This window comes from Tupaia chinensis, unplaced genomic scaffold, assembly GCF_000334495.1.
Source record: "Tupaia chinensis unplaced genomic scaffold, TupChi_1.0 Scaffold148350_1, whole genome shotgun sequence".
NCBI lineage: Eukaryota > Metazoa > Chordata > Mammalia > Scandentia > Tupaiidae > Tupaia > Tupaia belangeri.
This window is the reverse complement of record NW_006208201.1, coordinates 1582792-1609138: the sequence shown is the minus strand read 5'-3', so window position 1 is coordinate 1609138 and position 26347 is coordinate 1582792. Positions and strand designations below refer to the sequence as shown.

At 38.5% G+C, this 26347-nt stretch overlaps 1 protein-coding gene across 1 annotated transcript in view; it reads right to left on the bottom strand.

Annotated features, from left to right (window-relative positions):
* The window catches only part of LOC102476367 (neurofibromin), a 160206-nt gene that overhangs the window by 101534 nt on the left and 32325 nt on the right, over positions 1 to 26347 (bottom strand). The window contains exons 3-5 of the mRNA XM_014584974.1: positions 14066 to 14209; positions 10529 to 10612; positions 7361 to 7551 (exon numbers count right to left, since the gene is read on the bottom strand). Coding sequence (XP_014440460.1) covers positions 7361 to 7551; positions 10529 to 10612; positions 14066 to 14209 — 419 coding nt within the window. The remainder of the gene's footprint in view (positions 1 to 7360; positions 7552 to 10528; positions 10613 to 14065; positions 14210 to 26347) is intronic.

Below are 26347 nucleotides of genomic sequence, written 5' to 3'. Positions count from 1 at the left end.
TAGAGATGTACAAGAAGAAACTTTAAAAAAAAGAAACCATAAAAATACAGTAGACTTATAAAGAACCAAACAGTAAGTTGTAAGAACTAAATTATGAGACCAGAAGATGGCATAATGGTTATGGTGCTAGACTTCCATGTAGTTGACCACAGTGCAAATCCTGGACCCGGAAGTTTAACACCAGAAGTGTGTGCATGTGTGTCCAAAATCCTGAGAGTGGATGAGAAGGGACTGCAGTGTGGCCATCCCCTCTGGGGAGGGTGATTTTTTGCTTTCTGTCTGTCTCTCCAGCAAGCAAATTTTTTTCTTATTGCAAAAATCTCTTTAAAAAAAGAAAAAGAACCAAATTATTTTTTGAGAGACAAGGTCCTGCTAGGTTGCCCAGGCTCACCTCAAACCTCAATACCCTCTTGTCTCGGCCTCTCAGCAGCACAAGACACCATGCACAGCTCCAAATGACTTAAAGTCACTGATTGAGTCTTTTACTTCTAGTGGTATGTCAGATATTCTGAAGGACTCTCCTACCACAAAATTAGACCTAGTACAGTTACAAGTAATCCTGTGGAGAAATCAGTTAACCCTCCAAATAAAAGAGTACTATAAGCCACAGAATATGGAATATACTTCAGCAGAATGGCAAAGCTATCTTAAGACCTATAGCTCATCTTCCCCTAAAGAAAAGCACAGGGAACCAGCAGATGGCATAATGATTACATTGCTGGACTCCCACATGGCTGACCACAGTCAAGTCCTGGACCTGGCAGCTTGAAACTCGTGCCAGGCACGTATGCATGTGTGCCCAAAATCCTGAGAAGAGAGTGGAGGAGAAGGCACTGCAGCATGGCCATCCCCCTCGGAGGGGGAGTGTGATTCCTCGCTTTCTATCTCTCTGTCTGTCTTTGTCTCTCCAGTGAGCGCATGCACCCTATAGCAAAAATCTCTCTCTCAAAAAAAAAGAAGGGCAAGTAGATGGCATGATGGTTAGGGCACCGGACTCCTACACGGCCAACCATGGTTCAAGTCCCAGACCTCGCAACTTGCTATGTCACTTTCCCTTTCTCTCTCCCCCTCTCACAGCAAATTAAAAAATAGTAACAAGGGGCCAGCAGGTGGTGTGTTGGTTAAGACACTGGACACTCCCATATAGCCAACTATAGTTCAAGTCCCAGACCTGGCAGCTTGCTTCTCTCTCTCTCTCTCTCTCTCTCTCTCTCTCTCTGTCCCTCTCTCGTCAAATTAAAATAAATAAATGGATAAATAAAGTTAAATGAAATAATTCTTTAAAAAAAAACCTAAAATTAATAAATATTTTTTTAAAAGGAAAGAACTATAGAAAGCTGATTTTAATCTTATTTATTTATTTATTTGCCAATTTTAACCTTAAAAGAGAAACATTTGTTGACAAGGAGAATGCTCAACCACAAAATATTTTCATGCTAATTTATCTATCATATAGGAATACAAAATCAATCTTTAGAAAGAACTGTCATTCAAGTCACTTGCATGTTTTAAGCTACCTAATGTTATGATAGAAATGCCCTAAGATGGCCTCCTCTAATTAAGCCACCATAATAGACTTTTAGGTAGGTGGTCCTCTGACAAGTTTCTACTTCTGGCACAAACTAACTGAAAAGGCAAATACAGCTGTCTAAAAGCATGTTATTTCACAGATTCCATTTCTGAGCAGTCTGCCCTGAAAACTAATGACATTTTAGACACTTAACTTTTACTCTGGCGACAACTAACTACATTCAGGAAATAAAAAGTTGTCTATTTTTACATGTGCTAATGCTGCAAAATCCCATAAAATAAAACCTGTGGTGACTAGAAAATATCTAGAGTTCTCAAAGGTGACATATTTGCTATGCCTAACAAAGCAACTCACGTACGAATAAACTGCAAAACATTTTATTCTTCGATCTTTTTCTACCTTCAAAGTAAGAGCACATCAAGTAATAAAGCTGGTCTATAGTCACTTAAATAAAAAGGAGTTCTGTATTTTATAATTTCCTAATCTTTTATTCCCTAGATGTTTGCTAATTCAACCAGTGTTTCATCACTCAGAATATAAATGTTATTACCCAAAAGATGTCATGAAAACACTAACGTAGCATATAAACATTACCCAAGATTATCAATCATATGCCATTAAAATAAAATTTTTATTTTCTTTGGACCAGGAATTCTGTTTATGTTGAAGAATACTGTTACCTATTATCATAATTACAGAAATATTTTTACTAAAAAGAATATAGGACTTTGAAGTTAATCTAAGTCCCCAAAACACCGTAGCACAAACTCTCCCATTACGATATATGTCCTTGTTAACACCTGCTGGAAAACAAAAGAATGAGTGAATTTGACTGATGGAAGTCCACTGTTCACACGATGCTCAAAAGTCAAAGATACAGGCATCAATAAGCAAAAAGGACTGTTCCTCTATTCTGTAACAGTCCTTTATCCACTAAATCACTGAGTGATTTATGTTACACTTCTACACAGCCATACCTAAGAACCTGTTGGACCTTACTTGGATGAGAAAAGCAAAACATTTGCATGAAAGCAAGTTCCAGAGTTACTTGCTACTGGCAATTATAATTCTATCCCACAGAGCACTACTTATACCAATTACTCCATCTGTAGCATATTGTAACTAAAGCTTACAGCAATGACTTTGAATAATCAATAAAAGCTTAAGTTATATTTATGATTCATTTTTACTTATTTGTTTTTATAATAAATTGGCAATTTATAGGTGTATAAACTTATGGGGTACAAATCTATGTTATGATCAATGTGGAATGATTAAATCAAGCAAGATACATTCATTAACTCAAATAATCAACAATTTTTGCTGTAGGACATACTTGAAACTTACCCTCAGCAATTTTGAAACATATGACACATTACTATCAACTTCAATAGCTCTTAGAAAGGACTACACTTCTCCTATCTGCGATTTTGTAGCCTTTGGCCATCATTTCAAACCCCCCAGCCTCTGTAACTACCATTCTATTCAGTCCTCAGTAAAGTCATGACCTATTTTTCTATGCAAAAATGTGTCACGATTTTTCTGACAACCTAATATTCTCTGACCTTATGAGTTCAACTGTTTAAAATTCTACATGTGGGGGCCAAGAGGTGGCACAGTAAGGCACTAGACTCCCATGTGATCAACCTCGGTTGGAGTCCTGGACCCAGCAGCTTGAAACTCACATCAGGCACATGTGTGCAGGGATGCCCAAAATTTTGAGAGAATGAAGAAGGGATTACGGTGTGGCCATTCCCCCTGGGGGGTGCTTTCTCGCTTTCTGTCTCTCTGTCCCTGTCTCTCTGTAGAGTGCATGCACCCTATAGTGAAAATATCTCAAAAAAAAAAAAAAAAATTCTACACATACATAAAAACATGTGGTATTGTTTTTCTATGCCTGGCTTATTTTCACTTAGCATAACTTTCTCCATTTCCATCCATGTTGTCACAACCGACAGAATTTCCTTCTTTCTTAAGGCTGAATTGTACTCCATTGAGCACATATGCCCCATTTTATCAACTCATTTCTTGATGGACACTTGGGCTGATTCAGTATCTTGACTACTGTGAATAGTGCTGCAACAGAAATAGAAATGCACCTGGCAGGTGGCATGGTGGTTGGGATGCTGGACTTCCACATGGCCAACTGCAGTTTGGGTCCTGGACTTGATGGCTTGCTTTCTCAAGTTCCCTCTCTCGGGTCAAGATAAAAATTAATAATAAAATAAAATAATCTTTTAACAGAAAAAGAAAATAGGAATGCAAAGATCTCTTTAGCAAACTGATTTCAAATCTCTTGGATAAATAACCAGAAGCAGAATTACTGGATTATACAGTAATTCTATATATATATTTTTTTGAAAGCCCTCTCCAGTTTTCCACAATGGCTATACTAATTTACATCCCGACTAACAGTGTATGACAATTCTATTTTCTCCACATCCTTCCCAACTTGTTATCTTTCATCTTTATTACAGTTATCCTGACAGGTACGATATCTCATCAGGTTTTGATTTGTATTTCCTTAATGATTAGTGATGTTGAACATTATTTCACATATCTGTTATCCATTCCTATGCCTTCTTTTGAGAAGGTCTATTCAGGTTCCTTGTCCAAATTTTAATTAAGTTTCCTGTTTTCTTGCTATTGAGTTGAGTTCCACATATATTTTGATTATTAACCCCTAATCAGCTGAGTGGCTAGCAATTATTTTCTTCCATTCTGTAGATTTTCTCTTCACTCTGTTAATTGTTTCCTTTGCTGTGCAGAAGAATCAGTTTGTTATAATTCCCACTCCCTATTTTTGTTTTCTTGCCTGTGTTTTTGGGTCAATCCAAAATAAATCAATGCCCTAACAATGCCATGGAACGTTCCCCCTGTATTTTCTTCTGGTAGTTTTATAGTTTCTGGTTTTATATTTATAACTTTAATCCATTTTGAGGTTTTGGGGTTTTTTGGGCTTTTGTTGTTATTGTTTTTTAAAATACAGTGGGAAGGGGGACCAGCAGTTAGTGTAATGGCTATGTTTTTGGACTCCCACGTAGTCAACCACGGTTCGAGTCCCAGACCCGGTGGCTTAAACTCACGCCGGGCACGTGTGCGTTCGTGCCCAAGATCCCAAGAGGAGAATGGAGGAGAAGGGATTGCGGTGTGGCCATTCCCTCTGGGGGGTGATTTCTCGCTTTCTCTCTCTCTGTCTCTCTCTGTCTGGCGAGCACACACGCCCTACAGCAAAAACCTCTCAAAAAAAATAATATATATATATGGTGGGAAAGGGGCCAGGAGGTAGGGTGGTGTTTAAGGCACTGGACTCCCTCAATGGCCAACTGTGGTTCGAGTCCCAGACCCAGCGATTAAAAATCACATTAGGCATTTGCACACGTGTGCCCAAAATCCCAAGAGGAGAATGGAGAAGAAGGGACTGCAGTGTGGCATTCCCCCTAGGGAGATGATTTCTCACTTTCCCTCTCACTCTCTCTCTCCAGAAAGCACACATATCCTATAGCATAAACTGTTAAAATATACATATATACAGTAAGGAATAAGAGTCCAATTACACTCTTCTGCACGTGGATATACAGTTTTTCTGACACCACTTATTGAAGATACCGTCCTTTTCCTACTGAGTATTCTTGGTACCTGCTATGGTTTGAATGTTTATCTTCCAGAATTCAAGTTTTGAAAGCCTGGTTCCCAATGCAATGTTATTGGAAGGTGGAGTCTTCCATTACGGAGGAGTTTGGATCATGAGGCAAAGTCCTCATTAATAAGTTAATGTCATTACTGCAGGAGTGGATTAGCTACCATGAAGCCCACCTCTATGCTTTCTCTTTCAAACACATTCACTTGCCCTTCCACCTTTCCACCATGGCATGACTTAGCATGAAGGCCATCCCTCACCAATGCCCAGCCTGTTAAGTGTAAACTACCAGGCTACAAATTGTGAGCTAATATACACCTATTCTTTATAAATTACCCAGTCTGTGGTATTGAGCTAGACAACATCTTTGCCAAAAATCAATTGACTGTACATGTGTGGGTTCATTTCGTTCTAAATGTGTCTTTTTTTTTTTTTTTTTTTTTTACCAGTACCATGCTGTTTTAATTACAATTCGTTTGGGTGTATTTTGCAATCAGGTAGTGTGATATCTGCACCTTTGATCTTTTTGCTCATGATTGTCTTGGCTAGTCAAGGTCTTTTGTGACTTCAATATGAATTTTAGAATTGGTTTTTCCATTTCTATGAGAATTACATTGGAATTTTGGTAAGGACTACTTTGAATCTGTAGATGATTTGAGGTAATGCAGACATTGTAACTAATTATTCTTCAAACCCATAAACACAGGATAGCTTTCCATTTATTTATGTCTTCAATTTCTTTCATCAACATTTTATAATTTTCAGTGTACAGGTCTTCACCTTCTTGGTTAAATTTATTTTAAGTTATTTTATTGTTTTTGTAACTATTATAAATGGGACTGCTTTCTTGATTTCCTTTTATACTGGCCAGTTATTATTACTGTATAGAAATGCTACTCATTTCTGTATGTTGATTTTTGTATTCTGAAACCTGATTGCATTTATTTATTCTAGTGGTTTTTTTGAAGAGTCTATAAGGTTTTCTATATATAAGATCATGTTATCAGCAAACACTTTCACTTATTCCTTCCCTATCTGTATGTCTTTTCTTTCTTTCCATTGCCTTACTGCTTTAGCAAGGCCTTCCAATGCGATGTTAAACAGAACTAGTGAGAGTAGACATTCTTGTATTACTCTAGATCTAGGGGAAAGATCTGTCACTATTGAGTATAATGTTAGCCATGGGCTTCTCATGTATGGCCTTTATTGGGTTGATGTACGTTCCTTCTTGTGATACATTTTTAAAGCACAGAAGTACATATTATTAAAAAAAAAAAAAAAAACTCACCAAAATATGGCCTAAATAGGGGCAAGCAGGTGGCATGGTGGTTGAGGCGTTGCAGTCCCACATCGCTGACTGTGGTTCAGGTCCCATACCTGATAGCTTACTTTCTCTCTTTTCTCTCTCTCTCTATTCGAATTAAAGTAATAATAAATAAAATGAAATAAACAATTCTTTTTGTAAAAAAAGAAAACTTAGCCTTTTAAAAAATATACATATATGGCCTAAACAGAAGTATAAAGATATAATCTGGAATAATGCAATCTGGCAGAATATAGATTCTGAAGTCAGCCTGCCTTAAACATTATTGGCACATCACCTTGAGTTGTTTGGGTATTAGTTTCTTTACTTGTAAAATGGGACGGGAATCACTTACTTTTCAGGGTTTCTGTGAGGATAAGACAGCATATTATATACTATACTCAATAAAGTAAGTTTTTACATACACTAGTAACAGTCCACTTTCTGGAGAATTCTACTTTATAATTAGTAACTTCATTATGCTTCCTTAATTAAGTTTTTTGGTAACTTGGGATCTTGTAATAAGGAGTAAAATTGTGAGATCATCAGAATTCTGACTATTCATCAATTATTCCATCTGACTGGCTAATTTCATTTAAATAAGTAATATGCTTAAAAAGTCAAACCAAAAAAATTCATACCTACTGCTTTTAAAAAAAATCCTGGTGATGGGAGATATTTTTCTTAAGATTCCTAAGAGGGTCTGAACTCTCATTTTATTAAATACATCAATATCACAATTTTACATAACTAAAATTTCAAAGAATATATAAAATTTCCATAAAAGCCCAGGTAAAATTCATGAATATTAACTTCTTACATAGACAAAAAAAGACTTCGAAAATTTACATTACTTCAATAGTCGGATGTGGGTTTACACACTAACCTGGTAGAAATGCGGCTAAAGACTGCATTGAAATTGTTGCAACTGAGAGAAAATAAAACCCCAGAGGCAGAATTCCGAAGTTCCGCAGCATGTTGGTTTCCCTCACGATAGGTATGAAGAAAATGGCATATTTCTGGCAGCAACTGTTTGACCAGCATCGTTTCATCTAATCTCATTGTATCCTTTGGTTGCTAAAATAGAAACAATCACATAATTTAATTTTTTTTCTGTAAATATCTATTATGAAACTTTTCAAATTACAGAAGAGGTAAAATATAATAGAATAATTAACACCCATCTACCCATCACCTAGATTCTACAACTGTTATCATATTTGCTATTATCTATGTATAAACAGTCTAATAAAGAAGATGGTCCATGGGCCAGCAGGAGGTATGGAGGGTTAAGGGGGATGGATCCCACATGGCCGACTGTGTGGTTTGAATCCCAGACCCAGTGGCTTGAAAATCATGCTAGGTGCATTTGCATGCTTGCATGCCTAAAATCCCAAGAGAGAAAGGAGGAAGAGGGATTGCAGCTTGGCCGTCCCCACTGGGAGGTGATTTCTCATTTTCCCTCTCTCTCTAAATATCTCTCTCTGGCAAGTATACACAACCTCTAGCAAAAATCTTCAAGAAAAAACAAAGGAGGATGGCTTCATCTCTCATTGTTTAAGTCCAACCACCTGTCTCCCCTGGCCCCTGCCATCCATCCTCACTAGTCCCCCCATTCCTGTCTGCCTCCTTGTTTGTCCAATCAGCAGTTCCCTTCCTGAGAATTCCCAGTTCACTGTGAGTTCTAAATATGCAAAATACTCACTTTTATAAAGTAAGTATTCATTGGTAAGTGCATTATGTCATCCATCTTAACATCCAAATCAATTTCTGAGTGGGTGACCATGCCTGCCTTTGTGCAGACTGACCAAAATATTGATAGATATTACCTACTACAAATAATTTTTTCATTGAATCACTTAATACTTCACTCCATGTAATTTAGAATATTGTAAAAATAAGGACTTCCTCCTACATAACTTCAATGCAATTAACACACCAGGGAGAAATAAACAATTCCCTTGTATCATCTAATACTCAATTTATATTCAAATTTTGTCACTTCCTCCTAAATGTCTTCCATAGCTTTTATTGAACCAGGATCCAAAAATGTTTATAGACTGCACTGTGATTATGTTCCTTCAGTTTAATTTAGAGCAACCTCCCCAACAAACCCCATATACATCACTTTTATTTTCTGTAACATTGATTTAGGAGCCAGCAGGCAGCATGGTGATTAAGGCACTAGACTCCCACGTGGTCACCTACAGTTTGAGTCCCAGACAGGGAGGCTTGAAACTCATGCCAGGCATGTGTGTCCATGCCCAAAATCCCAAGAAGAGAGGGGAGAAGTGATTGTGGTCTGACCATCGCCCCCAGGGAATGATTTCTTGCTTTCTGTCTCTCATCTCTTTCTCTCCAGCGAGCACATGTGCCCTATAGCAAAAATCTCTCTCTCAAAAAAAAAAAAAAAACACTGATTTCAGAAACTGAGTCAGTTGTCTTACAAAATTTTTCCTTCTTTTTCTTTCTTTTTAAAAAGTCGGCTTGGCTTCCCTGACTTGCTGGGATTACAGGCACATGCCACCATACCTGGCCTTCAGGTTCCACTAAGAATTGAACCCAGGCTTCCTATGGATGTCCACCTGCAGAACATAGTGTCTTAGCAGTACATGCCACTCCACTGGGTCTCCATACTTTTTATCTGATTATTTGCTAGTAGTATAACTTAATTTTTCTTCTACTTAGTATATTTTTTCTATGCTGGAAATTAAACTTAACAGTCTGATTAGATTCCAATTAAAACATTTTGGGTAATTTAGTAGTTCCTATTACACCATATTAAGAATACACAATGCCAGGGGTCCCCTGCTAATGACACCAAGTTTGATAACTACGGTGAATATTGAGATCTCTACTTTGTAAAGTAAGTATCTACTTACAATTACCAACCAACCAACAGATAAGCTATTCTGTACATAAGCTATTCCATATCACTATTTCACCTAATGGCTATGGTATCCATATATGGATGATAATACTGAGCAGGAAGACAAAAACAAATATCTTGTATGCTATGCTCAATTCTGTAATTGCAATCTAAGTGCTTTCAGATGCAAATAAACTAAAATATATGACCAGTAAGTAAACAATATTTCACAAAAACCTGTAAAATTCAAGTACAATACAATGCTGATTTCTTACTTATAAGCTAACCAAACAAGACAGATATTAAAACTAACTCCAATTAGTAAGTAAATGTCAATAAAGTATCAAATCCTGGGGTCAGGTGGTGGTATAGTGGTAATACAAATAGACCCAAATGGAAAGGTCCTATGAATGAATAAGGGGACACTGGGTTTATTTTGTTTAATAGGGTAAGATTTAATTGTTGAGGTTATTGGGAAAAAAAAAAGATTGGCAGCCAGCAGGTAGTGGGGAGGTGAAGGCGCTGGATTCCAAATGGCTGGCTGCACAATTGAAGTCCCGGACCTGGCAGTTTGAAAATCATGCTGGACAAGCGTAAGTGCATGCCCAATACTCTGAGAGGAGATTAGAGGAGAACTGAAGAACACCTGAGAAACAAACATGGGGCTCACTTTTAGCCCTTCATAAGTAAGTTAGTATATGGGAACCAGCAGTTAGCATAATGGCTATGTCGCTGGACTCCCACATAGTCGACCACGGTTCGTGTCCCGAACCCGGTGGCTTAAAACTCACGCCGGGCGCGTGTGCGTGCGTGCCCAAGATCCCGAGAGGAGAATGGAAGAGAAGGGATTGCGGCATGACCATCCTCCCTGGGGGGTGATTTCTCGCTTTCTGTCTCTATGTCTCTGTCTGTCTGGCGAGTGCACACGCCCTATAGCGAAAACCTCTCCAAAAAAAAAAAAAAGTAAGTTAGTATCTATTTAATTTACAAAAGATATCAGAATAATTTTCTCTTAAAAAATTGCCTGTACTAGGTCAGGTTACTAACAAAATTTATATTTATATGTCTTAGTCGAGACATTAATACATCTTGACTACTCTCTTTATCCACAGCTATACTTTAGTACATCAGATCATTCTCAAGACTGAATTCACAAACCTTGACTACCACAGTGGATTTACGTACCCCAGCAAGACATTTTTCCAGTGTGTCCAATATAATCAACTGAGAGAGATATAAATTTTTTTCTGCAGCTTCTCCAAATATTCTCTACAAGATAAGACATTCAGAACATAAAAATTGGTTATCAGTCTCCACCACAAACAAGCACATACATGAAAGTGAGGGACTAAGGATCATGAAAATCTATAGTCCTACATTTTATCATCCAGATTATACTACATTTAAATCTATTGTTATTGTTGTTTTTAACCCTAATTCTCAGACAAAATAAGTTCTCAGGCAAACACAAATGTTGGCATTAACTGGAGTCTTCCATTCACCTTGTAACAGTAAAAGATGTTTCTTTGCTTTAAAATATATGTAGGATTTGGGCTGCCCTATAGCAGAAGTGAAGAGCAGTGCACAGGAAACCAGATCTCAAATGGCTGACCCCAGTTTGAATCCTAGCCAGGCACCCTGAAAAACATGAGAAGCATGTGTGCATGAAAGCCCCCAATCCTGAAATGGTGAAGAAATGGAGGTAAAAGGGTTGTGGTATGACCACATCCCACTGGAGGGTACTTTTATTCTCTCTCTCATGAATGCACATATCCTCTGGCAGTTAAAACAATATATATGTAGGACTTAGACACACAGAGAGACTTGTATACCACAATCTTCAATTGAGCATTTACACCTACATTTAAGAATCACTGAAGTCTTGGGGCCAACAGTTTTGGGGCATGGTGGTTGAGGCATTGGATATTCCCACATGGCTAATTACAGTTCGAGTCCCGGACCTGGTGGCTCGCTTTCTCACTTTCCCTCTATTGCTCTCTAGTCAAATTAAAATAAATAAATGAATAAATAAAATTCAAATAAATAATTTTTTTTAAAAAATCACTTAAGTCTTCATTCTTGCAGCAACAAAATGCTGCACCACCAATTTCATTGAATTTCAAGCTATTATTATCCTTAAATTGGATATTATTTACTAACAAAAGACTATCTATGGTTTCTGCAATTTATTCAGTAAGCGTTTGAATGCCAATATCACGGTACTATTTTGTTTTGAAAAGAAGGCCCCTAGTATTAAAATATTTTAATAACTGGGAACATAGCCTCATATTCATATGTGTAAAATCCTATCAGTGTCCCCTACACACTGTGCAACAAAAGTTACATAAAATATTAAATGCATTTCTTTAAACCTATATTTATAAAAAGTCCTGTTGTTTTGACAAAATCTTAAATTTTCTTCCATAAAGAAAAATAGTAGGTAAATAACTGCCTGCACTTCCAGTTTATATGTTTTGCAAGTTTGCGGTACTTGTCTAAGCAATTTTCTTAAAAATAAACACACCAGAGATTGCGTGACTGAAAAAAAGGAGACTGACCTTCACAATCTATAACCATAGTCACTCTACAGTTCAATACAGGTTAAGCACTCCTAATCTGAAAATACAAAATTTGAAGTGCTCCTAAATTCACAACATTTTGCGTGGTGACATGACACCACAAGGGGAAAATTCCACACCTGACCTCACATGACAGGTTGCAGTGAAAATATTGTAATGCAGAAATACTATGCATTGGCCAGCTCTGCGGTAAATGCAACCAGATTCCACGTAGCCAACCATGCTGAGTCCTGGGCTAGATAGCATGAGAAATACACTGGGCATGCACATGTGTGCCCAAAATCCTTTAAAGAAGAGAGATGGAGAAGGGATTAGAATGTGACTATTTCCCACTGGAGGTGCTTTCTCCTCTCTCTCTGTCTCTAGCAAAGAGAACAATATATAAAATTACCTTCAGGCTATGTATATAAGCTGTACATAAAACATAAATCAAACTTTTGTTTAGGCTTGGGTTCCATCTCCAAGATTTCTCATTATATAGAGGCAAATATCTCAAAATATAAAACACTTCTGGTCCCAAGCATTTCAGATAAAGGATACTCAAACAATATAACTGAGTTTACAAGCACTAAAGACAAGTAGAGCTTAGAGCTAATCAAGAAAAGTGCAGATCACTTGCTTTGAACTAAGTATGAAGGAGATGTTAGACAGGAGTTGACAAAGAGGAAGTAATCACCTGAGAAGAAGAGAGATATACTCAAAAGTAAAGAGGGAAAACAGTACCTTGAAGTCAAGGGGATGGCAACAGATTTTATAAGACAAGAAAAAGAAAAAGATGTAAGAGCTTTTAACAGTGGAATCAATTGATGAAACTGGCATTTTGGTGAAATTGATTCAATTACAGATTTTCTACTAAAGAATCTGTCAGAGAGGTTACAGGGGAAAGAAAAAAATTATCTTCATAAAAATCAAATCCCGGGGGACCAGCAGTTAGCGTAATGGCTATGTCACTGGACTCCCACATAGTTGACCACGGTTTGCATCCCGAACCCAGTGGCTTAAAACACACACCGGGCGCGTGTGTGTGTGTGCCCAAGATCCTGAGAGGAGAATGGAGAAGGGACTGAGGTGTGGCCATCCTCTCTGGGGGGTAACTTCTTGCTTTCTGTCTCTCTGTCTCTCTCTGTCTGTCGGGCGAGCGCACGCATCCTATAGCGAAAACCTCCCCCTACCCCAAAAAAAATCAATCCCAGGGACCGGCAGTTGGAGTAATGACTATGGCACTGGACTCCCACATAGTCGACTGTGGTTCAAGTCCCGGTTTGGTGGCTTAAACTCACGCCAGGCGAATGTGCAAGCATGCCCAAGATCCCGAGAGAAGAATGGAGGAGAAGGGATTGCGGTGTGGCCATCCCCACCCCGTGCCGGGGGGTGATTTCTAGCTTTCTGTTTCTGTCTCTGTCTTTCTGCCAAGTGCATGCGCCCTATAGGAAAAACCTCTCAAAAAAAAAAAGAAAGAAAGAAAGAAATCTCACATTTTAATAATATAAGATCAGATTTTATTTGTCATCTATCAATATTTAGGGCCAGAGCAATCTGATAGATAAACTGAAATAAGTTCAAGAAGAGCATATAATAGATTACTATGGTCAATTCATATACAAAAGCTGTATAAAACCCTAATTCCAGAAAAACACTGGAAAAGCAAATGGGGCATAAGTAAGGTTAGCTTCTAAAGGAAAGAATCCAAAACTAAAATATTAAAAAGGTTAGATGTGCTTATCCACAAAATAAAATGGTTATATCCAAAGTCTACAGAAAATTACTTCCCATACTTCAAAATAAAAGTTCCAAACTTTTAAATAAAAAACAATATAGGGACCAGCAGATGACATAATGGTTATGTCACTGGACTCCCACATAGTTGACCATGGTTACGTCACCAGACTCCCACGTAGTTGACCATGGTTCGAGTCCCAGACCTGGCAACTTAAACTCATGCCGGGTACATGCGCTTGCGTGCCTAAAATCCTGAGAGGAACATGGAGGAGAAAAAAATTGCAGCGTGGCCATCCCCACAGGGGGTGATTTCTCATTTTCTGTCTCTCTGTCTCTGTCTTTCCAGCAAGCACACACAACCTATAGCAAAAATCTCTCTTAAAAAAAAAAAAATTCCCCCCAAAACAGTAACTCAAATACTCACCATATTGTTAACATTTTTTAAGATAGTTGTGAGGCCGCTTATAACCAAAGAAAATTTGTATTTGGAAATATTGATGAGACATTCCTTGTTGTGTTCAGTACTGACTTTGGTATGTGTGTTCTGTTGTCCTGTTTTTATTGGAAGCTGAAAGAAAAAAGAAACAACATATTAGTAATTTATCCTTGAAAATTACTAAAAATAACTTATTATTTCTCATTGAAAATCACAATAATTTAGGGAAACTTTATCAACTATATTTGTATCTCAAGCTCTAATTTGCAATATAGTAATAGCATTTATAGCAAATCTTAAATTCTTGGGAAATTTAAATTTTTGTAGTTTTTCTTCTAGAAGTCATAGATCTCTGTTTACAAAATTAAATCCTTTACTAAGCACTATAAAAAAGGGACTAATGACTCAGAGAAATAGAGTTATTCTCTTACAATAGCTAAAAATTATTTCAGGGAATGTCTACCAAAATATATCAGGGAATGTTTACAAAAAAGCACACTCAACTCTTTCTCTCATACACTGATCTCCAACATTAAAATAACAACAGATCATGAAAATTTATGCCCTAGACCTCTAGTCAATAATGGCAAATAACTGCCAATTGCACAGAAACAAGAATAAGCCATAAAACTTGAAATAAATACAATATGGCTGACTCAGGTAAGGTAAGTACTCTCAGCTACACAACTGAGAGAGTAACAGACGAACATATACATAAATCCCCTGGGAAAAATATTCTTTGAGGGGATCATCATACCTTCTCATGCTAAGAAAACCCTGTGAGATTAGCCACACAGAAAGCACACAAACCTGAGCCCAACTTTCTCATGTTTAAAATACTGCAACTAAAGGTGAAATGAGACCAAGTGATATGCCCACATCTGCTAAGTCAGTTAATAATGGGCAGTAAATCTGATATTAAAGTAGTGGTAAATAGATATGTGCTAGAAATTTTTAGGGTATAAAGGAAGGGGAGAACAATTACAAATATTATAATCTTTTTTTTTTGAGAGGTTTTTGCTATAAGGTGCGTGTGCTCGCCAGAAAGACAGAGAGAGAGGGACCAACAGTTAGCATAACGGCTATGTCGCTGGACTCCCACGTAGTCGACCGTGGTTCGAATCCCGGACCTGGTGGCTTAAACTCACGCCGGGTGCATGTGCATGCATGCCCAAGATCCCGAGAGGAGAATGGAGGAGAAGGGATTGTGGCATAGCCATCCCCCCGGGGTGGTGATTTCTCGCTTTCTGTCTCTCTGTCTGTCTGGCAAGCAGACGCGCACTATAGCAAAAACCTCTAAAAAAAAAAAAAAGACAGCAACAGAGAGATAGAAATCGAGAAATCAGCCCCCCGTGTGTGGGGGGGGATGGCCACGTCACAATCCCTTCTCCTCCATTCTCCTCTTGGGATCACACACGCACACGTGCCCGGTGTGAGTTTAAGCCACCGAGTCTGGGATGTGAGCTGCAGTCGACTACCTGGGAGTCCAGTGACATAGCCATTACGCCATTTGCTGGTTCCCAAAGATTATAATCTTAAAGGTAAAAAGGACATATTCTTCGTGTATCTTTCCAAGTCCACCCATAGAAAGCACAGAAACTACAAAAGCAAAACCACAAACTCAGGGGGCCAGCAGGTGATATGGTGGTTAAGGCACTGCACTCCCACATGCCTATCCGTGGTTTAAGTCCTGGACCTGTGGCTGGCTTTCTCACTTTCCTTCCCTCCCTCCCTCACTCCTGCCCTCTCTCTCCCTCCCTCTCCCTTTCTCCCTCTCCCCCACTTTCTCTCTCTCTCATGAGTACACAGACCCTATAGCAATTTAAATAATTAATAAAATTAAATAAATAATTCTTAAAACCACACAAACTCAAAAGATAGTATTTACATCAAAATTATGGGATAAGGCTCCCCACAAAGCCCAAAAAATGAGTAAGCAGGGGGTCAGGCTGTGCAGTTCAAGTCCAGGACCCTGTGGCTTGAAAAATATTTCCAGTGCATTAGTGTACATGTCCAAAACCCCAGAAGGAGGAAGCGATAAAAGGAGAAGAGACTGCTGCATGACCACGTCCCACAGGAGGTGCCATGTGGCCAACTGCAGCCTAATGTTGTTAGAAATAGTAAGTACTGGGTCGGTGGAAAAGCTGATACATTTCTGCACAGAAAAATTCATCATGACTTTTCAAAAGACCCACTATATTCATGGTGCTTCCAACATGGAATGCTATTTCTAAATAGAGTAAACATGTACTTCTAGGTTATGCAATTTAATTCGTTCTCAGATAAATGTAAATGTGATCTCCTCAAAGAACACTGAAACCATGCTGGACACAGAGGCAGGTGCACAGGATCCTGAGAGGGACGGCCTAGAGAAAGGGGACTGCAGTATGACAAAACAATCCTGTAGAGGGTGCGTCTCTCTTTTTCCTGCTCCCTCATGCATGCACGAGTGCTCTCTGTCATAATAAAGAAGGAAAGGGAAGGGAAGAGAGGGAAGGACAGGACAGCAGGTCAATTCAGAGTGGGTTTTATACACTGCAATTTGCGGATGAGTACAACAGGTTTGCAAAAGTCTAAAGAGAAGGAAGGACAGACTAAGCTATCACTGTCCAATAGAAATTTCTGGTGATAATATCTTGTATCAACAATGTCAAATATAATAGCCACTAGCTACAGCTATTAAGTACTTATAACATATAACATGGCCAGTGCAGATGAGGAATCAAATGTTTAATTTTATTTAAATTTAACTTCCTTAAATTTAAGTAGCCATACATGTAGATTAAATATTAAATTAGACTTCAAAGGACATGACAGTTCTAAACTGTCTAGCTGATGAAATTCCCTTCCAAAATGAAGCCCACACTGAGAAGAAACCAAGATTAAATTCCTAATTGACAGAGCCAGCAGATGGCATAGTGGTTACTTCGCTGGACTACCACAAGGCCAACCCTGGTTTGAGTCCCAGACTCTGATGGCTTGAAAATCACACTGGCAGGTGGTTAAGGTGGTATGGTGGTTAAGGGCGCTGGACTCCCACATGGCCATCCGCGGTTCAAGTCCTGGATCTGGTATCTTACTTTCTCACTTTCTCTACTTTCTCTACTTTCTCTCTCTCTCTCTCTCTCTCTCTCTCTCTCTGTCTCTCTGTCTCTCACAAACACACACACACTCACACACACTCACTCTGTCCCTCTCTGGTCAAATTTAAATAAATAAATACAAATAAAAAGTAATAATTCTAAGAAAAAAGAAAATCATGCTGGGCATGTATGCAAGTATGCCTAAGATCCCAGAGGAGAATGGAGAAGAAGGTAATTGAGTGTGGTCATTCTCCCAGGGGGTGATTTCTCACTTTCTCTCTGTCTGTCTGTCTGTCTCTCTCTCCAGTGAGCTCACGTGCTCTAAGACAAAAACTTCTTTAAAAAAAGAATTCCAAATTGATAGCAACAGGAAGACGAAGAACAAAGGAAAAAGGTCCAGGTAAGGATGAAAACAAAGAAATAAGGCTAAGAGAGCTTTGAAAGAGTAAGATCATATTTTCTTTAATTTTTTTGTTTGTTTGGTTTTGTCAAAGGGTGCCTGCACTCGCCACAGAGAAGCAGAGGCATGGTGAGGGTAACGGGGACAAGGAAGCATTCCTCAATGAGATGCTGTCATACTGTAACCCTTCTCCATTTCTCCACCCTGTCAGGATTTTAGGTATACGTGCACATGCACCCAGCATGTTCAAGCCTCCAGGACTGGGATTTGAACAACCGTTGGCCATGTGGGATCCTGCTCCTTTAAGCAGGCTACAAGGCTATGTGTGTGTGTGTGTGTGTGTGTGTGTGTGTGTGTGTGCGTGTGTGTATGTAAATATAATGCATATGTATATGTAAATTTTTTAATTTCATGAAAATAATGATAACAGAAGAGTTAGCTACAAAGCTATTCTGGCCTGTTTGCCTCCTACCAATTCAGGAAAACTGATCTCCCATAAAAATGAGAAATATTAATAGAAGTTGGATATAGTGGCACATGCCTGTAGTCCCAACTACTAAGGCGGCTAAGGTAGAAGGATCACAAGTTCAAGGCCATCCTGGGCAATGTAGCAAGACCCTGTATCTTAAAGGGGAAAAAAAAGAAAAAAAAGAAAAGCACTGTGGCCAAATCATAAAAGAATAAGAGACAGAAAAATATCAATCAGGATAACAGAAAAAGAAAACATGTCAAAAAGACATGATTACCAACAGATGAAAGCTGTAAATTATTATTTCAGAATATGCTAAGAAAAAAAAGTTAAGAATTATAAAGGCAGGCTCACAGGTAGTGTGGTGCTTAAGGTGCTGGACTTCCACATGGTCGCCCATGATTTAAGTCCTGTACTTGGTGACTTGAAAATCGCACTGGGCACATGTGTGTGCGTGCCTACCCAAAATCCCAGGAGAATGGAAGAGAAAGGACTGTGGCATGGCCATCCCCCCCTGGCAGGGGAATTTCTCAATTTGCCTCTGTCTGTCTCTTTCCAGCAAGCACACATGCCCTATGGCAAAACCTTAAAAACAAACAAAAAAAGAAAAAGACAAAGGATGAAATAACAAATTAGAATTACAAATAGAAGATTATATAGTTCAAGAAAGAATAAGAGAAAAAAAAGAAAAAGCATTTTGTGGATAAACAGTAACCATAAAATAAATAAAAATGAAGTAATGAAAAAAGATAATGCTTTCAGAGGAAAAGATAAAAAAGAATTAAAGTTGTAAAACAATGATTTGCAATAAAGTGACAAAAAAGATCTAACACAGCATAACACGAATCAACAAAGAAATCAAACCTATGGAACAGAATCAATATTAGATACTAGAACTCAAGAAAACGGAATCTTTTTAAAATTCAAAACACTGGAACTAGGGCCAGCAGGTGTTGTGGCTTGGGTGCTGGACTCCCACATGGCCGCCCACAGTTCAAGTCCCAGACCTGGCGACTTGCTTTCTCACTTTCCCTCTCTCTCCGGTGAGCAAATTAAAATAATAATAAGTAATTCTTAAAAAAAAATACTTGGAGCTATATATCTAAAAGGCATACTACACACCTGAAAAAAACTAAACCAGAATAACCAATACCAGAATCTATTTTAGTAAAATTATGAACTGTGTAAATAAGAAAAAAAAATTTAAATCCTTGAACATCCAGGCAGAAAAAAGTCACATAAAAGAAACAAAAGTCAGACTGTCATCAGACTTTGACAAAACTCTACATTAAAAGACAATGGGTGTGACACAGCGGTAACAGACTGCTCAAGAGCCACTGGATTTCACATGGAACCAGGGTTCACATCCTCAGCCTGGTCTGCAGTACAGACCAGTGCCCAGGAGCCTCCAGGCTGGAGGACTGCAGAAAGGGCCGCAGTGTGACCAGGCCTTGTGGGCTGTGTGCCTCTCCCCTACCACCTCATATGCACACACACAAACTCTATCATGAATTTTTTAAAAATAAAAAATTTTAAAGAAGTCAGTGGAGTAATATAAATTTAAAATGCTCAAAGGAATAAAATATAAACCAAGTATTTAATATCCAGCCAAACTGATTTCCAGGTATAATGCTAACAATCGAACTGTTTAAAATGGAAAGAATTTGGAAAATAATTGTTCTCTTGACCTTTTCCTGAGGGATCTACTACTATGAATGTTTCACATGACCAAAATAACTGGAGAGATACCCACATTAACACAGATAATTAAATAAATATTTACTAAAAGAACTGAGAGTGATGGTAATAAGGAAATAAGTATGTGTGCAACTGCAGTATGTACTTGATACTATAGTTACCATTACCAAAAATAGGAAGAGGAAAGTGACAGCATATAAAAAGGAGAATATGCTTCCTGAACGTCTTATGGTTATTAGCTGAGAGTAAAAGAATATTATTTTATACCAAATGCCAGGGAAGGAGATGAGAAAAGTTACTAGCTCATTTCATTTTTATCCATAGTAGAAAATCAATGCATAATATCCTCCTCCCCTTTGATAAGAAGGAAATTAGCACACTACATAAAAGTATCAATACAAAGGTGACCAACACAACAGAAACACACATTGTACTGGTATGTGCTGTGTCAACTTTGTTTAAGCTGAGAATCACTTTTCCAGAATCCTACGCATTACATGGTTCAGGGTTAAAGTTGACCTAATGGGGAATTTGTACAAGATGTGTTTGAAATGTGTAAGTGAAGCAGAAGGTATTAGTCTCTAAAGGTTTTCACAGTCAGTTGGTGAGAGACAGATGCAGAGGGGTCGAGAGTCCCATCTTTTATTCATTCTCTTTTCCCTTCCACTCTGCATCTAGCTCACTCTTGTGACTAATGCTTACCTTGCTCAACTGCAGTGGCCCAAACACCACCAGTTGGTTGTTTGCAAACAAACTGGCAGCTACACACAGTAAGAGCTTCTTCCCACAGGTAATCCAAAATCCTCCTTCACAATCTCACTTCAGTGACTGGACATACTAACTTCTCAGATTTCCCCAAAAGTTCAAGGTTGTCTGGCCATTGCCGCTGATTTAAGGAATCTAGTAAGGGACTCCTTTGGTATTCCAACTCCTCCTTGAAGACTCTCACCTCAGCAGTCCTCTCAAAATTATATACAAATCTGGGACCAACAGGTGGCATAGTGGTAGACACCCACATAGTCTACAGTGGTTTGAGTCCCAGACCTGGTGGCTTGAAACTCACACTGGGTACATGTGCATGCGTACCCAAAATCCTGAGAGGAGAACAGAGAAGGGATTGCAGTGTGGCCATGCCCCATGGGGAGTGGTTTCTCACTTTCTCTCTCTCTCTGTGTCTCCAGCAACTGCACGTACCCTATAGCAAAAAATCTCTTTAAAAAAAAAAAAAATTCCTATTCCACTATACAATCTGCTTCCGTAAGTCTCTATACACAAATATTTCTTAATATTCAACTATATACTTAGAGAGCAAATAACAGACCATACAATGGCAATCAAATAAATGGCTCATACAAATATAAATATAACAATGATAAAAATGAATCCAAATTCATTAAACTATGGAATGGTCTCCAGGATATATCTTTAAGTTTGAAAAAATAATCAGGTAGAGAAGAATATATATAGTTTACTACTATTCAGATAAAGAGGGAAACTAGGCAGAAATAAATATGTATATGTATGTATCTTCTTGCAATAAAAAAATAGGCCCAGCTCGGTGGTAGCAACTGAACTGCAGCGCAGGAAACCACAGGGCTGACCACAGGGCGCACACCACACGTGCCTGCCTGCTCAAGATCCTCACAAACTGGAAAGCTAGGTAAAGAAGATTACAGTGACATGAGACCCTGTCGAGGGTGCCCTTCTCTCTCTCACACATGCACGTGTAAGCTATCAAGAATAAAACAAAACAGTATAAGGATAAAATGTTAAAAAAGAAAAAAAAACTTTGAAGGGGTGATCCTTAGGGATTGGAAAAAAAAAAAAAAGAACATAAAGGTAATAAGGATAGAATCCACATTCCTTATTTTTAATAGATTTCATTTTAGAACTATGTCATATGTGTGTGTGTGTATGTGTGTATATATACACATATATATATATAAAGTTTACATTTTATAAAGCCAATAGAGAAATCAAAAATAATCAAATGAACTAAAATTTGTACCCAATTCTTTAATGGTATAATCGCACAGAAACTATTCTAAGAGTTTAAATTGTACTAAGTTGACGTCTATTTCTTGTGGAAATTATTAGAGGGACAGAAAAGATGAAGATAAATCTTGATCATTCATGTATTATTGGATCAAGAAATCAGCAATTATGCAGTACCTTATTCTATCACTAGTGTCATTAAAACCTCAGATTCTTAGGTCAGCCCTATGGCCTAATACTTAAGGGAGCTGGACCTCACCTGGCTGACTACATAGTTGGAATCCCAGCCCTGTTAGCTTGAAAAACATGCCAGGCACATGTGTATGCACACCTAAAATCCCAGTAAGATGGAGAAATGGAGGACATACTGGGCCCTATTTAGGGGTGCTTTCTCCCTCCCTGTCTCTCTCCGGGGATTGTACTTGCCCTCTGATAAACTAAAACAACAACAGAGACTCTTGGCATGACAGATAAAAGAAATGGTAAAGTAAAAACTCTAGTCTTGGATCCACATCAGAGCTGTCTATAGAAACTCTTAATATATTTTATTTTGGGGCACCAGCAGGTGGCATGGTGGGGCACTGGACTCCCACATGAGCCACCACAGTTTGAGACCCTGACCTGGCCACTTGCTTTCTCACTTTCCTCCTCTCCCTCTGTGTGTCTGTCTCTCTCTGGTCAAATTAAATGAATGAATAAATAAAATTAAATAAGTCTTTTAAAAATTTTAAATATATATATATATGTATATAATTTTGTATTTAAAAAGTAAATCATTGCTACCTCTGACCACTGAAAATGCCTAGACAAAATAACCAATCCCACAGTAATAAATACCTCTATCCAATTGTAATTTTGAATATGATTTCCCAATGAAAGATTCAGGACTCCTTTAGGAAATGGCTAATTCCATATTTAGTGCAAAAAGGTATGCATGATGAGCCTGGAATATCTTGTCACGCCAGAGAGCAACACAGACTAAAAAGGACTGAGTCAAACAGACTCAGGAATGAATTTTAAAGAAGCTCTCAGTGCCAAAAATAGAATAATCTGAACGCTGTTAAAGATAGCAATTTTAATTTATCAAAATACATCAAATATGTTTAAATACATAATTCTATTTCCATACAGGATGGACTAATTTAAAATAAAAACCTCCCTCCCCTGAACTTACTTTAAAAAAATTTTTAAAAGATGAAATATAAAAATCATTTGTTGAAAGATTTCAGAGAAAGAACCGAAGATTACAAAGTCTAGGATTCCAAAAAGGGCTGCACTATGGTGAGGCAAGGAGTTCTGCAGCTGTTTTTTTTCCCTGGGGCATTTGCAGAAACTGGACAGAAAAAGATTGAGAAATAAAGCTTTCCCAAGCAAAGTACCTCTGTTGAGGGAGAGAAAAAGAAACCATCAGTGATCCTGGTGGTCACTGTGGGCTACAATGCCAATACTGAAGACATGAGGGGGCTTCAAATGCCTAAGGGAGTAGAAGCAGTCAAGAGAGAGAAACTTCTGAAAAGCAGAGGAGTAGTTGAGTCTCATGGCTTCAAGAAGACAGAAGAGAAGAGTTGAGAACCTCCTAGACGAGGGACGTTGGTCAATACACAGTCCTCAGCTATATGTCCTGGAGGTCTACATCTCTACAAACAGGGGCAAACCACAGCAACCAAAACTTCTCCACATTACTAGTGTGACTCAGTAATGTCCTTGGAAACTGGCATTATCTGCCGAAACGGAACATACACACACTCAGCAATTCCACTGGGTATATACCCAACAGAAATGTGTGCATATGTTCACCAACAGACACATACAATGTTTACAGCAACAGTTTAGTAATTTCCTAAAGCCAGAGACAATCCAAAAAGCTATCAACAGCGTGAATTGTTTTTAAAGTGGTATACAAGAGGACTTCAAAATGTTTGTGGGAAAATGACATTAAAGTATTAGTCTATTTTGGTGCAAAAATGTTTTAAACCTATGCTCTGTCTTTTCATAATACATATTTTCATGAACTTTGGGACAACCTCTCATATTCATACAAAGAAAAAAGATAATTAAAAAGAAATGACAACTATAAACGTAATTTCACAAATATAATACTGAGGGGCCAAGACAGAAGATATACTGTATGTTACATAAATATCAAGAACATGTTAAATCCATCCTACGATTTTAGAAATCAGAATAGTAAAGACCCTTGGAAGAAAGTGACTAGAAGGCTACACGAGGGGAAAGAGGGTACTTTAGATGGCCAGCAGTGTTTTATTTCTTGATCTGGGGACTATTTACACTGCTGTGCTTACTTTGTAAACATTTTTTAAGGTGTGTATTTACCATCTTTGTACTCTCCATGCATATACATCAGCAGAGAGCTGGCTAAATATATGTATTTAAATCCATGAGTTCGTAAGCTACTAAAAAACAAAAACAAACTGACCACTTAGTAGATACAAAAGAATCATGGTAGATGGACTGAGGTGCTGCCCAGATCCCTCTTCACGAAGGACTTGTGGCCTTAACTCCTGAGAGTGCTGTCAGTAACCCTTTGCAGGGACTGCCTCACCTGCAAAGAACTGCCCTGCCCAAGGTCACATGCTTCCTGGGGCAGCCCATATTCAATGACTGATAAATATAACAATATAAAGACCTGGTCACCTCAGTCCAATTCTAGGCAACCCACAACGGCCATCTAGCTCCAGAACTCCCCCATGTAGTGGGTCAAAGCTGACGCTGGGCCCACAGTGTGCCATAAAGACTGCATCTGCCCAGGGCTCCTTTCCCCCATGCGTTGATCTCCAAGGAAAGCCTAAACACACACTTAGATTCCAGGATAGCTGGTAGCAAGTGCTGATAGGATTTTAAATCTGACAAGGAAAGAGAAACTGGGACTATAAAACAGTGGAAGTGGAATACTACTAAACTCTTTGAACTCTGGAAAAAAAATAATAACAAAACAAAGAAAAGATTAACTATCGATTGAAAGGTAAGTTTGAAAACCAGAGTGTCTCTGTAGGAATGCACAGACTCTCCTCTTCTGTAGCAAGAGGGAAAGGAACCTAAGAAGCAGAACCAGCACTTAACTACCATCCACTTTTATCTGTCAAACATACAGACAGACAGATGTATCTGTACCCATATGTGCTAGGCTTCAAAGAAGGTTAAACTTCCAAACAAGGCAGGTCTGCAATGCCAAGATCAGGTCCCTGGTTGCGAAAGAATAAGATTCTGACACACGGAATGGAAACATTTGGATTGGTACTCCCAAAAATCTTGTATTCCCAAATTCCCCTGAAACTTCTAACTCTGCAGGAGTGGCCCACCACTGCCTACTAAAAGTGGACACTCCCCACACTCGTTTGAAAAGATCCAAAGGCTTCTCCCCTGCAAGACGAGATGTCCCCCTCAGGATCTGCCACCGCCTCCTCTTCTGGCCACAGGGGTGCAAAGGAATCTTTTGGGTGGTGAAACATCCTACATCCTGTGTGAATGGTTATCTGAATGTGTATGCATTTGTCATTACTCAGAGTGTACACCTAAAAGTAAATTGTACCATGTGTAAATTACACATCATTTTTAAAAATGTGTCAGAGGAAAATTCTAACATTTATTGAATCCAAGTATCAATAATTCTGAAATTCTGCCTTAATCTCCCTCTCTACTCTGGACAGTTAGCTTTTCTTGGGCAATCACCTGTACGTAGTGACTATCCTGCTGCTGATTACTATAATAACCATTGATGACTTAGCAGGCCCGTAATGTTCTACTCTCTAGTGTACATACACTGTTCTAGTCCTCTCTTGCTTTGAGAATCAGAAAGACACAAAAATATGAGCTATCACTCTCATGATTGCTATATTGTATGGCAAAAGACACTCTGCCGATGTAATTAAAATGTCTAACCAGTTCACTCTGAGTTAGTGAAAAGGGAGATCATCTTTGATGAGCATGACCTAGCAAGGTGAACGTTTAACAGAGATATAAAACAGCAGAGACGCTTTCTTCTGGATATGACAAAACTAACCATGAAGGCCACATGACAGGGAACAGCAAGCACCTTCTAGGAACTAATGACCTAAGTGCCACAATTTTAACAAACTAATTTCTGCCAACAGCCAGTGAGCTTGGAAGAGAACCCCAAACTTTCAGTGACATTCAAGCTCCAAATGACATTTTGATTTCAGCCTAAGAACCTGAGCAGAGAACCCACTAGGTAACCAGATTCCCCTTTCTTTTCTTTTTGTTTTTAAAGAATTGTTTCATTTTGGGACCAGCAGTTAGCATAATGGCTATGTCGCTGGACTCCCATGTAGTCAACCGCGGTTCGAGTCCTGGACCCTGTGGCTTAAAACTCATGCTGGGCGCGTATGCGTGCGTGCCCAAGATCCCAAGATGAGAAGGGATTGTGGCGTGGCCATCCCCCCTGGGGAGTGATTTCTCACTTTCTGTCTCTCTGTCTGTCTGGTGAGCACACATGCCCTATATGGCAAAACCCTCTCAAAAAAAAAAAAAGAAAGAAAGAAAGAATTATTCTATTTTATTCATTGTCATCATTTTATTTTTTATTTCTTTGAAGTTGACCAAAGAAAGAAAGAAAAGGAAGGAAAGTGAGCAAGTAAGCTGTCAGA